Source organism: Melozone crissalis, unplaced genomic scaffold, assembly GCF_028551555.1.
Source record: "Melozone crissalis strain CALT ecotype California unplaced genomic scaffold, PUWL_Pcris_2 ptg000108l_1, whole genome shotgun sequence".
Classification (NCBI taxonomy): domain Eukaryota; kingdom Metazoa; phylum Chordata; class Aves; order Passeriformes; family Passerellidae; genus Melozone; species Melozone crissalis.
In genome coordinates this window covers 762,971-774,252 of record NW_026535885.1, presented here as the reverse complement: position 1 = coordinate 774,252, position 11,282 = coordinate 762,971, and the positions used below count along the sequence as shown (strand labels likewise).

General features: G+C 55.6%; 1 protein-coding gene across 1 annotated transcript; it reads left to right on the top strand.

Moving 5' to 3' along the window:
• Positions 1-4,098: 4,098 nt before the first annotated feature.
• PDIK1L (PDLIM1 interacting kinase 1 like) lies at positions 4,099-8,445 on the top strand. The gene is made up of 2 exons (XM_054292320.1): positions 4,099-4,566; positions 7,714-8,445. The coding sequence occupies exons 1-2, from the start codon at positions 4,282-4,284 to the stop codon at positions 8,443-8,445; spliced, it is 1,017 nt and encodes a 338-aa protein (XP_054148295.1). The 5' UTR covers positions 4,099-4,281.
• The last annotated feature ends 2,837 nt before the right edge of the window (positions 8,446-11,282 follow it).

Sequence of the window (11,282 nt, the reverse complement as noted above, 5' to 3'; positions counted from 1 at the left end):
GGGCTCGGCCGCGCTCCGCTCGCTGCGCTCTCGCTGCCGGCGCCCCCCGCCCCGCTTTTATCGGTGCCCCGGTGTCACGCGGCCGCCGCCGGTGTCGGGTGTCCCGGGACAGCACCTGACACCCGGGCCGGGCCGGGAAGGGCCGGTAAACAAGGCGGGCACAGCCTGTCCAGGCGGCGCTGCCCGCCCGTGCCGCGGACGTGCCCGGGCCGGGGCTGCTGCGGGGTAAACAGGGGCGGGCATCGAACCAAAGGGACCCCAAACATCACCCTGGGGGCAAGGGGGACATCGGGATAAACAGGGCCAGGCACGGCCCCAAAGGGACCCCAAACATCGGACAAGGGGTGACACACACAGCCCCGGGGACATTGGGATAAACAGGGCCGGGCATCGAACCAAAGGGACCCCAAACATCACTCTGGGTACACGGGGGGACATCGGGATAAACAGGGCCAGGCACCGCCCCAAATGGGACCCCAAACATCACCCTGGGGGGGACAAGGGGGGCACACACGGCCCCGGGGGCATCAGGGCATGCTGGTGGTTCCAGAAATCTGTCAGAGCTGGCCCAGCTGCGGCACGGGGGGGGTTTGTACAGTTTGTCCCTTTGCCCACCCTGAAACATGAACGACGTGATGTGCCAACATCCCACTGCGGTTCCCTGAGTGCCAGGAGGGGAGAGGCAGCTCTGGGGGCACACAGACCCGGTGCCTGGCACTGGCACAGGGCTGGGGGGCTCCTCAGGCTGTGCCCCACAGCCCTGGCACAGCCCTGGCACAGCCCTGGCACAGCCCTGGCACAGGGATGGCACAGCCCTGGCACAGCTGGCCTCGCTGCTGGGGCTCAGGAGCTGACCCAGAAACGGCCGTGGGAGCAAAGGGTGAGCAGAGCCTGGGCTGCCAGCAGCCCTGACACGGTGCCAGCTGGCTGGGCAGGGCCAGGGCTGGCCCCAGGGAGAGCTGGCAGCTGCACTGCCCTGGTAACCCTACCCCTGGCACAGGGGGCACCGGGGGGGCACAGTGTGGGGCAAGGTGAGCAGCCTCTCAGCTGTTTCGGGGTGCACTGACCCCCCTGTCCCCTCCAGGGCGGTTCCTCAGCTGTTTTGGGCTCCTTCCTCGCTGGCTCACGTGTGCAGCGAGTGACTGTGCCCAGACCTGCGGGCACATCTTGCAAAATCGTTCCTGTCCGGGCACTTGGGGCTCTGCCAGCGAGGCCCTGGCAGCAAACGGGGCTGGCTGGGCTCAGACCCTGCCCGGACCCAGACACGACCCGGGTGACATTGATTAATTAATTGCTTCTGGACTCGGTTAAGGGGATTCACAGCAACGGAGGGGGTGTAATGCCCTAAGCAGCTTTCCCAGCCCACAAGGGGCTCGTTGGCACCTAATTGGCTTGGGACAGCTTAGGCAGGACCCACGGCATTAATCACGCCGGGATCCTTCCCAATTAACCCCGCAGAGCCCGCTGCAGGGATGGATCTCCCTCTGCTTGGCTTCGCAGGGCTCTGGGCAGTGGGTGGCCTCTCCCAAAATGTCCCTGGGGTGGCTGTGCAATGGTTGGGGAGACAGCAGGGCCTGGGACGGGGCTCCTGGGCATGGGGGGCACTTCCAGCCCTGCAGCCTGAGGAGGAAAGGGAGCCATGGCACGGAACAGGGAACAGAACAGAACAGCTCTTGTGTCACTGTCACACCAAGCCAGAGCACAACAAGGGTGACAGGGGCTGTACTGACTTTTTTCTGGACGCCAAGCAGTAAATCATGGAGTCCTGGAACTGTTTGTTTTGGAAGGACCTCAGAGCCCCTCCAGTGCCACCCCTGCCACGGCAGGGACACCTCCCACTGTCCCAGGCTGCTCCAGCCTCAATGTCCAGTCTGGCCTTGGGCACTGCCAGGGATGCAGGGGCAGCCACAGCTGCTCTGGGCACTCTGTGCCAGGTCCTGCCCACCCTCACAGGCACTAATCCCTTCCTCATTCATAAGCAGAAATGTCAGTAATTAACAGATTAATTCATGTAATTAAACATCACCCACGCGCTCGCCCCGCCCCCTAATCTGACCAATCACAGGGCGGTGTGCACGGAGTGGGCGTGACCATTTGGGTGGGCGTGGCGGAGTGGGCGTGGCCGCGCTGAGGAAGGCGGGCGGGCGCAGCGCAGCCCTAAGATGGCGGCCGGGCGGCGGCGGCGGCGGCGCTGAGGTAACGCGGCTGCTCCGGCCCGGCCCGGCCCGGCCCGGCCCGCGGCCGGCCCTGTCCTGTCCTCCCGGGCCCCGGGGGTTGGAGCGGCCGGGATCCGCGCTGCAGGTTGGGCGGGGGTGGGGTCGATATGCACTACAGCGGGCAGGGCCCAGCGGGCCGGCATCATCCGCCGCTGCGGGGCGAGCGGTGCGCCGGTGCTTCCCTTCACAGGTGGGGGCCCGGTGCGGCCGCGCCGAGCGGGAGGGGTCAGTTTATATTACCTATATTAATTACCTACATTCTCTATATATTTATATTATTCCAATAAAATAAATTAACGCGGCGGGCGGCGCTGCCCGGCCCGGTGTCCGCTCGGCCGGGCCGGCCCCGGGGCCCCGCAGCACCGCGGGCCGGAGCGGGGCCAGGGGCGGCCCCGGGGCTCGGGGACAGGTCCCGGTGTGCCCGCTCGGAACCCGCTGTGCTGTGCTTGAGGAACGCGGTGTCTGCCCCGGAGCTGTTTGGCCGCTGGGAAATAACAAATTACAGCTCCTGCCCTTGCTGGCCCGTTCATCTCGGTGCCGATGGGAGATTGCAGGTCCTGCCCTTGTTGTCCCTCGATCTCGGTGCCGATGGGAGATTGCAGGTCCTGCCCTTGTTGTCCCTCGGATCTCGGTGCCGATGGGAATTTACAGCTCCGGCCCTTGTTGTCCCTCGGATCTCGGTGCCGATGGGAATTTACAGCTCCGGCCCTTGTTGTCCCTCGGATCTCGGTGTTCAGGCTCTGACCCGGAGCCCCAGCCCTGCTGCAGGTGCAGCCCCGGCCCTTCCCGCGTTCCTCACCCACGGCACATCTCGGTTCAAATCCTTACTGCACTGCAAATGTCCCTCGCACAGCTTTGCTGAAAGGTTAAAATATCTCTCTAGCATTGCCTGAGACTGATGATACCTTTTTTCTCTCTCTTTTTCTTTTTTTTTATTTTTTTTCTAAAAAAAAAAATATTGCCTAAAGCAGTGGAAATACTTGAAATCTTCCTACTAATAACAGGCCGTTTCAATGTGGTCCTTATTGCCTGACATAAAGAGAATTACCTTTATCACTGGCTGTCTTAAAGCTATTGTAGTTCTGATCTATCAGTGTGATTTTATTTATTTATTTACTTTTGGTTTTGCGTTTCATTCTGTTTGATCCTTGGCTAGTCAAGCTCTTAATTTTATTTTTTTTTTATTTTAATTTATTGCTGTCTCTAGCCAGTGTCCCGTTTTGGTTTGGTTGTGTGAAGCTGGTGCTGGTGTTTGGTTTGTAATCCTGTAGGGCAGCGTGCAGGGAGGGTCATAAATCTGCAGCAGGGTTTGGTGGCTTTTTTTTTTTCCTCCTTTTTTTTGTGTGTGTGTGTCTCTTGTTTTACTTTCAGAGCAATAACTTAACTTTTGTCCTTGCTCTGTTGAGCAAAAGTGAAAGTTAGATGCTGGGTGCAAACTTCTGCCATCAGTTATCCTTTTTAACCCTTCATAGCTGTAGATTCCTCATGCAGAGGGAGGCTTGGTGAGAAATCAGTCACCTCAAAAGTTAAACGGGGAGCGACTGAAGCTTTCTCTTCTCTGAGTAAAACAATTACAACAGAAATTATAACAATTATAACAGAGTTTGCTCCTGCAGCCACCTGCACAAAAAGGCAGTTTAATTGAGATTGCAGCCCCACCAGGGGTTCAGCTGGGACCTGCTGCGCTCTCCGGGCTGGATGGGGAGCATGCCAGCCCGCTGCTGTTCCTGCAGATGCTCGCGGAGGACGCTGAGGCAGAGGAGCAGGAGCGCTCTCCAGAGCCCCGGCTCGGCACCGTCCCAGTCTAGGTTTGAATTGCTGCCGCCTTGAACACGCCGGGCTGTATTTGAAATCGTAACCAAACAAAAAGATGTGATTTCGCTTCCACCTGGTCCGGGGCAGGCAGGCGCAGGTTTATGGAGGAGCTTCTGGAACGTTTTGAACCCCCGTTGTCGGCGGGGTCTGGGCAGGCCAGCCCCTAGGGGGGGAAATGCAGCCCGGCTCCTGTGCCTAAGCTTTAGCTGTGTGGGTTTCTCCCCCTTCCCCAGAACCTTTGCTCTTGAAGATGGTGAGTAGCCAGCCTAAGTACGATCTAATTCGGGAGGTTGGTCGTGGCAGTTATGGTGTGGTGTACGAAGCGCTCGTCAGGAGGACCTGTGCCCGCGTGGCCGTCAAAAAGATCCGGTGCCACGCTCCCGAGAACGTGGAACTGGCCCTGCGCGAGTTCTGGGCCCTTAGCAGTATCAAGAGCCAGCACCCCAACGTCATCCACCTGGAGGAGTGCATCTTGCAGAAAGATGGCATGGTGCAGAAGATGGCCCATGGCTCCAGCTCCTCCCTGTATCTGCAGGTACACGAGGCCGAGGGGACGGGGTGAGCTGGGGGGAAGGAGGTGGGACAGCTGAGGGTTTGAGCTGTGCCCAGCTAGGCCAGGGGGTTGGCTGCATTGCTGACAGAATTTAATGGAGATTTGTGAAAGAACCTGAATAGTCACCTGGATCTTGGGTTTGAAGGTGGAGTCCCATGGCTCCAGCTCCTCCCTGTATGTGCAGGTACACGAGGCCAAGGGGACGGGGTGGAAGGAATTGGTGATGGTGAGCTGGGAGGAAGGAGGTGGGACAGCTGAGGGTTTGAGCCGTGCTCAGCTAGGCCAGGGGATTGTGTGCATTGCTGACACCCAGAATGTAATAGAGAGCTTTAAGAACAAACTCCGCAATCACCTGGATCCTGGGTTTGAAGCTGTGCTGCTCTGGAAGACTCCAGAGTTTGTGTTTAATGCAAATCTGCTGTGATAACTTGAGGAAGCCCAGGGCAGCTGCAGGCTGTGGAGTTCTTGGCAGCTGCAGGTTAAAGAACACTCCTGTCCTGGGACAGAGCTTGGAGGAATTCCATCCTGGGTGCCTTGGAAATCGGTGTCTTGATCTATAGGAAGCCAGCACTCAAAATTCCTTCAGAAACAAGCATCAATTGGTAGCACATCATGAGCTGGCTTTAGTTTTTAATAAATAACTGTTTAAGTTAATCTCTTCAAAGAGTATAAATTAGGGAATACATATCACTGTGGAAGTGTCCTTTTAAGTTTGAAGCTGTCTATGTTTGAAGAATAAGTAGCTCTGGAAAGACATTGAAAGACAATCTAATTAATTCCCTTGTCAAGAAGCAGCCCTGAGTATAAATCACCCCCGGGCAGAAGTCAGCGTTCCTGGTTCAAACAGCCGCAGCCTGCTCAGTGTTTGCTGTGTTCTCCCCAGCCAGCTGCTCTTATTTCAGTGTTCACTGCCACCCTGCTGTCTCAGAATGGGATCCCTGGCTGTGCCAGTCCCTGTGGCCTGGGAGCTGCTCCTGACTTGTTCTCAGGGAAGGATTAGGCTGAAATAACAGGGGCAGGAGTCAGAGCCTCACCTTCCTGGTGTGCAGGGAGGAGCTTTGAAGGCCCCGGGTGGAGCTGCAAGGTGGGGAAGAGCCCCCAGCTCTGGCTGGGCTGGTGGTGCTGGGAGCAGCTGGCACAGGTGCCAACAGCACGGATTGTTTTGCTGCTGCAGGGAGGAGGGCAAAGGGCAGAGCTGAGCTGAGTGCCAGGGTCACTGTGGGGCAGGCTGGGCTGTGCCAAGGGCAGGCAGAGCCCCTCTGTTTTCCAGGGGATGGCACAGAGCTGAGCTGGGTGCCAGGGCTGTGCCAAGGGCACCAGAGCCCCTCTGCTATCCCAGGGGATGGCACAGAGCTGAGCTGAGTGCCAGGGCTGTGCCAAGGGCAGGCAGAGCCCCTCGGCTGTGCCAAGGGCAGGCACAGCCCCTCTGCTGTCCCAGGGGATGGCACAGAGCTGAGCTGAGTGCCAGGGCTGTGCCAAGGGCACCAGAGCCCCTCTGCTCTCCCAGGGATGGCACAGAGCTGAGCTGAGTGCCAGGGTCACTGTGGGGCAGCCTGGGCTGTGCCAAGGGTACCAGAGCCCCTCTGCTCTCCCAGGGGATGGCACAGAGCTGAGCTGAGTGCCAGGGCTGTGCCAAGGGCACCAGAGCCCCTCTGCTCTCCCAGGGGATGGCACAGAGCTGAGCTGAGTGCCAGGGTCACTGTGGGGCAGCCTGGGCTGTGCCAAGGGCACCAGAGCCCCTCTGCTCTCCCAGGGGATGGCCCAGAGCTGAGCTGCTGCTGCTGTGGGTGAGGAGCCTGGGCAGATCCTCAGTGACCCGAATCTGCAGAGCTGGATCCTCAGTCAGCCTCGTGTGCTGTGCTTTGCCTCTGGCACAGATGTGCGGGTGGATTTTGTTGTGTTAACTCTCACAATGTCTGCAAGTGCAGCTGCTGTGACTCTGTGTTGATGCCCTCTTGGCAGGGGAGGCTCCCTGCTCTCCTGAGATACCTTAATCTCACAGTTCCTGACTTCAAACCCTAAATAAGGCATTTCTTAGCTCTAAAATAGATTTACTGCTTAAAGAAGATAGCTGTAAATTACCACAATTTTTCTCTAGAAAAGGTCACTTTTTAAGAGCATTTCAGAATGCCTGTCTAGATATTAACACACCCCTTCATTTTTGAAAGCCAGTTTGATTTAGCATCCATTGGTTTACTACTAACAGAAATAATTGCAGGACTTTCCTTCCAGAGCCACCTCAGAGGAGCTGAAGAGGCAAATGCAGTGGTGTAAACAGGATTAGCAAAATGATTGCAGGTTTTACTTTGCTTTCTGTGTGGAGCAGCTGTAAGAACTGGCTGTTCCTGAAAATACCCTGTGGGTAGTGATGGTGGGAAGGGTGTTCTGTGCTCAGCTATGCCTGCAGATCAGTGTTCTCCTGAGTTCAGGATCCTGTGTTAGCTTGCTGGAAGTCATGGATGTGTCAGGAATGGGGAGGGCTTTAAAAATCTCTCCTGGATAAGTACAGCTGTGTGGAGTTACTTGTGAGACTTTGTTTATCCCGAAGAGCTGTTGGCAAAGTGGGTGGGACAGGCTTTGTCAGGGTGGGACGCTGTCCAGCTGGGACAGATGGGAGGGCAATGGCCACTGGTATCTCTAAAACCTCTGTTATCAGGGTCGAGCTCTGCTGCTGAGCAGGAGCCTGAGCTTGATACGCTCCGCACCAGGGAAGATAAGGAGGCTGGCAAATATATTGTGATTTTGTTTTTTTCTCTCTTTTACATAAAAACATTTGCATCGTGTTTTCTTTGCCCCGTTGCAATACCTTGCTCTGTGGATTGTTGAGGGGAGGGTCAGACAGAGTGGTCTGGGTTGGAAGGGATCCTTAACCCCATCTCATTCCCATGGGCAGGGACATCTTGCACTGTCCAAGGCGACTCCAGCCTGGCCTTGGGCACGTCCAGGGCTCCAGGGGCAGGCGCAGCTTCTCTGGGCACCTGTGCCCTCTGCAGCCCCACAGGGAGCAATTCCTGCTGTGTAACTAACCCGAATTTCCCCTCTCTGTGAAGATCCTGACTGCATGCTCTTGTCCATCAAACCCTTCCCACCATCCCCAGGTACTCACATGCCCTGCTCTCCTCGCTGCAGCTCGTGGAGACCTCACTGAAAGGAGAGATAGCCTTTGACCCCCGGAGCGCGTACTACCTGTGGTTCGTGATGGATTTCTGCGACGGCGGCGACATGAACGAGTACCTGCTGTCGCGCAAGCCCAGCCGCAAGACCAACACCAGCTTCATGCTGCAGCTCAGCAGCGCCCTGGCCTTCCTGCACAAGAACCAGATCATCCACCGCGACCTCAAGCCCGACAACATCCTCATCTCGCAGGGCCGCGCGCCCGCCGAGCCCACGCTGAAGGTGGCGGACTTCGGGCTCAGCAAGGTGTGCTCGGCCTCGGGCCACAGCGCCGAGGAGCCCGTCAGCGTCAACAAGTGCTTCCTGTCCACCGCCTGCGGCACCGACTTCTACATGGCCCCCGAGGTGTGGGAGGGCCACTACACGGCCAAGGCCGACATCTTCGCCCTGGGCATCATCATCTGGGCCATGCTGGAGAGGATCACCTTCGTGGACACCGAGACCAAGAAGGAGCTGCTGGGCAGCTACGTGCGGCAGGGCGCGGCCATCGTGCCCGTGGGCGAGGCGCTGCTGGAGAACCCCAAGATGGAGCTGCTCATCCCCGTCAAGAAGAAGTCCATGAACGCCAGGATGAAGCAGCTGATCAAGGAGATGCTGGCGGCCAACCCGCAGGACCGGCCCGACGCCTTCGAGCTGGAGCTGCGGCTGGTCAACATCGCCTTCAGGGACAGCAGCTGGGACACGTGAGGGCTCCTGCAGGGGTGCTCAGCACCTCCAGGGGTGCTTAGCACCTCGCTGCTGGAGATTCCCGACTAAGGGAATGTGGAGTTGGCCGCTGTGAAATCCCCGAGGGCGTTCCTGGGGCTGCTGTGCTGGCACGGGCATGTGGGCATGTCGCAAGAGCCAACACTACTTGATTTCCAGCACTCTCTCATGGAGTGTCCCACACATTCCAGTTTCCTATGTCAGTGTTAGGAACTCTCCTCGTGGAAAAAAAAAGGAGGAAAAAATAGATTTGCATGCTGGCAGTGCAAATCTTGAGGCTTTGTAATGTAGTCTGTGTATATATTTATGTATATGAGTGACTGGGAGTGTGTGGCACTTAAATTATTTGCTGTGGGTCTGGATGATTGGGGTCTGCTAGAAATCTGGGTGAAGAAAGTGAGTGAGAAAAACTCCTTCCTCCCCAGGCCTGAATGACTTTATTATTTATTTTTGTTACCTAATTTCAAAGACTTGACTTTGTAAACAAAAAAAGCAATGCAAGGGGATCAGCTGCTTTCAAAGTGCTAAGGTGGCTGGTCTTGGCACTTAGAGCTTAATGAGCTCATCACTGAGGGAGTCAAATTAGAAATGTACAGTCAGGTGCTGGCAGGGGGGCTGGCTCACTGATCAGTTGATTTTGCTTTTATTAATCAGTTAATTTGCCTTTTCTCACCTGGAAATGGCTGTAAGTATTTCCTTGTACAATTTGCTTTTTGAAGTCTGTTCCCTCTTAGTGTTGGGACAGCAGTTCTGGGCACTCAGTGTTCGTTTTCCGAGTGCAAATAAACAGAATGTTATTTTTTGGTTTTCCAAAAGCAAAGGATTCTGATTCCACCCAGCTTGTGGGGCTTTACAGACCACGGGTGGCTCTTACCTGGTGCTGTGTGAGCTGGTGCCTGTCCCCAGCTGGCCTTAGTTCACAATTCTTGTTGTTTCCTTTCACTTCATCCTCGTAGGGGGTGATCCTCAGACAAACACACTTTGCTTGTGCCAACTCTGCCTCCCAGTTCTCACCTCTCAGCAGGGTGAGAAAAGGGGGTTTATCATTCATGTTAAACTTGGGAGCTGTTTAACAGCAAAGGGGTGAGCACCCCCTCCCTTACCCAGCCAGAATAACAGAAATACAGAATTACAGAGCCAGAATCAGCACTGCTCCCCTCTGAGGTGCTCTGTGAACCACCCAGGTCCCCTCTGCCTGCAGGGCACAGACCAGGGGCTGGCACAGGGAAGTTTGGGGCTTTTGACTCCCAAAGTGTTTCTTTGCACTGATTGCCACTTTATAGGCTGGGGGTGCCTGAAATCCCTCTCATGGTGCTTCTCCTCGCTGTTGGGTGACACTGGTAGTCCTCGAGCTCTGTGTTCTCTTTGATTTTTTTGTTGTCTGAGGTCTTTTGTTTTGAGAAAATCAATCAAGTTGTTGTAGCAGCTGCTGGGTCGTTCACCAGCGTGACACGAAGTCAAGACACTTTTCAGCACTTGGGAAAGATTTTTTTTGTTTTTTTCCATGTTTTTCCTTTAAAAACTGTAAAATATATTTTACAGAGAATTTATAATGAGGAAAATTATTGTGTAATTTATTAAGTTCATGACTGTTTTTGAAATAAAACCTTGAATTTCGATGAAGTTTTAGGAAGTGCTTTCAGTGCAGTGTCAGTGCTGCCCTCCAGGGACAGCCCTGAGAAACCTTGGGAGTGGAGGTGAGGAAACATCATTACTTATCCATGACAGGAACGTGTGGCCCTCATTTGCATGTTTTAATTAGCAGCGCTCTGGACAGAGGGATCTGCAGGCTGGAAATGCCGTGAGCGAGTTTCTGTTGGAATTTCTTACACCCACAGCAAACCCGAGCCCAGCCCTGTGCCCTGGGGGTTCCTGTGCCAGGAATTCCCACCTGGAATGGGCACGTGCCCACCTGGTGCTTGGGTCAGTGCAGTTTGGGTTTAGATTCATTTTTTTAGGAGTAGTAAAGGAGAAAGTCCCACTTTTGGATTGGTTCTAAGAGTGGTGATTTTAAGTAGAGACACAAGCTGAATTCCTTCCCCACAAAATGAAGAACAGTAAACCTGAGATATATATATATATATATATATATAGACATACACACATATATATAATATGTATGCTGTACTTCAAATATATTTAGCCCCTAGGGAGGGTGTGGAAAGCTGCAGGGAGATGCCCTGGTGCAGAAATGAGATGTAATTAAAGCTCATTGGGCTGGGAGAGCCCAGCCCCAGAGGTTCAGGCTCCAGCCTGCCCCTCCCCATTCCCAGGGCTGGGAACTCGCCTGTGTTGGTGCTTTTGGTTTGTTTTGGTCCAACCAGAGCACGTTTTTCGTTTGGTTTGGTCCAACCAGAGCTTCCCTGGGTCTGTGTGGGGCAGGCAGAGCCCTTGGGAGGTTGCTCAGCTGCTCCCTCCTTGGGGCACAGCCAGCCCGGGGTCTGGGGGCTTTTCCCTTTCTCACAGCCCCTGGGACGTCCCTGGCTCCGTGCTTTGGGTCCCTCCTGGTGCTTTGGGGACAGAAGGGCCCAGGGAGAGCCAGTGAGGAATTTAAACCCCAGCCTCAGTGGTGCGGGTGGTGCTGCCAGGGCTCCCCTTTCCTGCCAAGGAAATTCCTGTGCTGCAGCCCAGGAAAGGCACAGGGATGTGCCCAGAATGCCACAAACCCCCCAGAGCACCCAAGGGACGCAGGTGAGGTGGGAACACCTGCGTGAGCTGCTCAGGAGCTCTGGAAGGGCTTGGGGAAATCTGAAACCCCATTTCTAGGAGCAGGGAGGTGTCGAGTGGCCGCTGCTGCAAGAGGAGCCCAGCCCGGGCTG

Bases quoted from the DNA above. Each gene is read 5' to 3' on its own strand.
- PDIK1L (XM_054292320.1), top strand. From the start codon at position 4,282: ATGGTGAGTAGCCAGCCTAAGTACGATCTAATTCGGGAGGTTGGTCGT. The intron at 4,567-7,713 runs GTACACGAGGCC...TCCTCGCTGCAG, and splicing joins GCTCCTCCCTGTATCTGCAG to CTCGTGGAGACCTCACTGAA.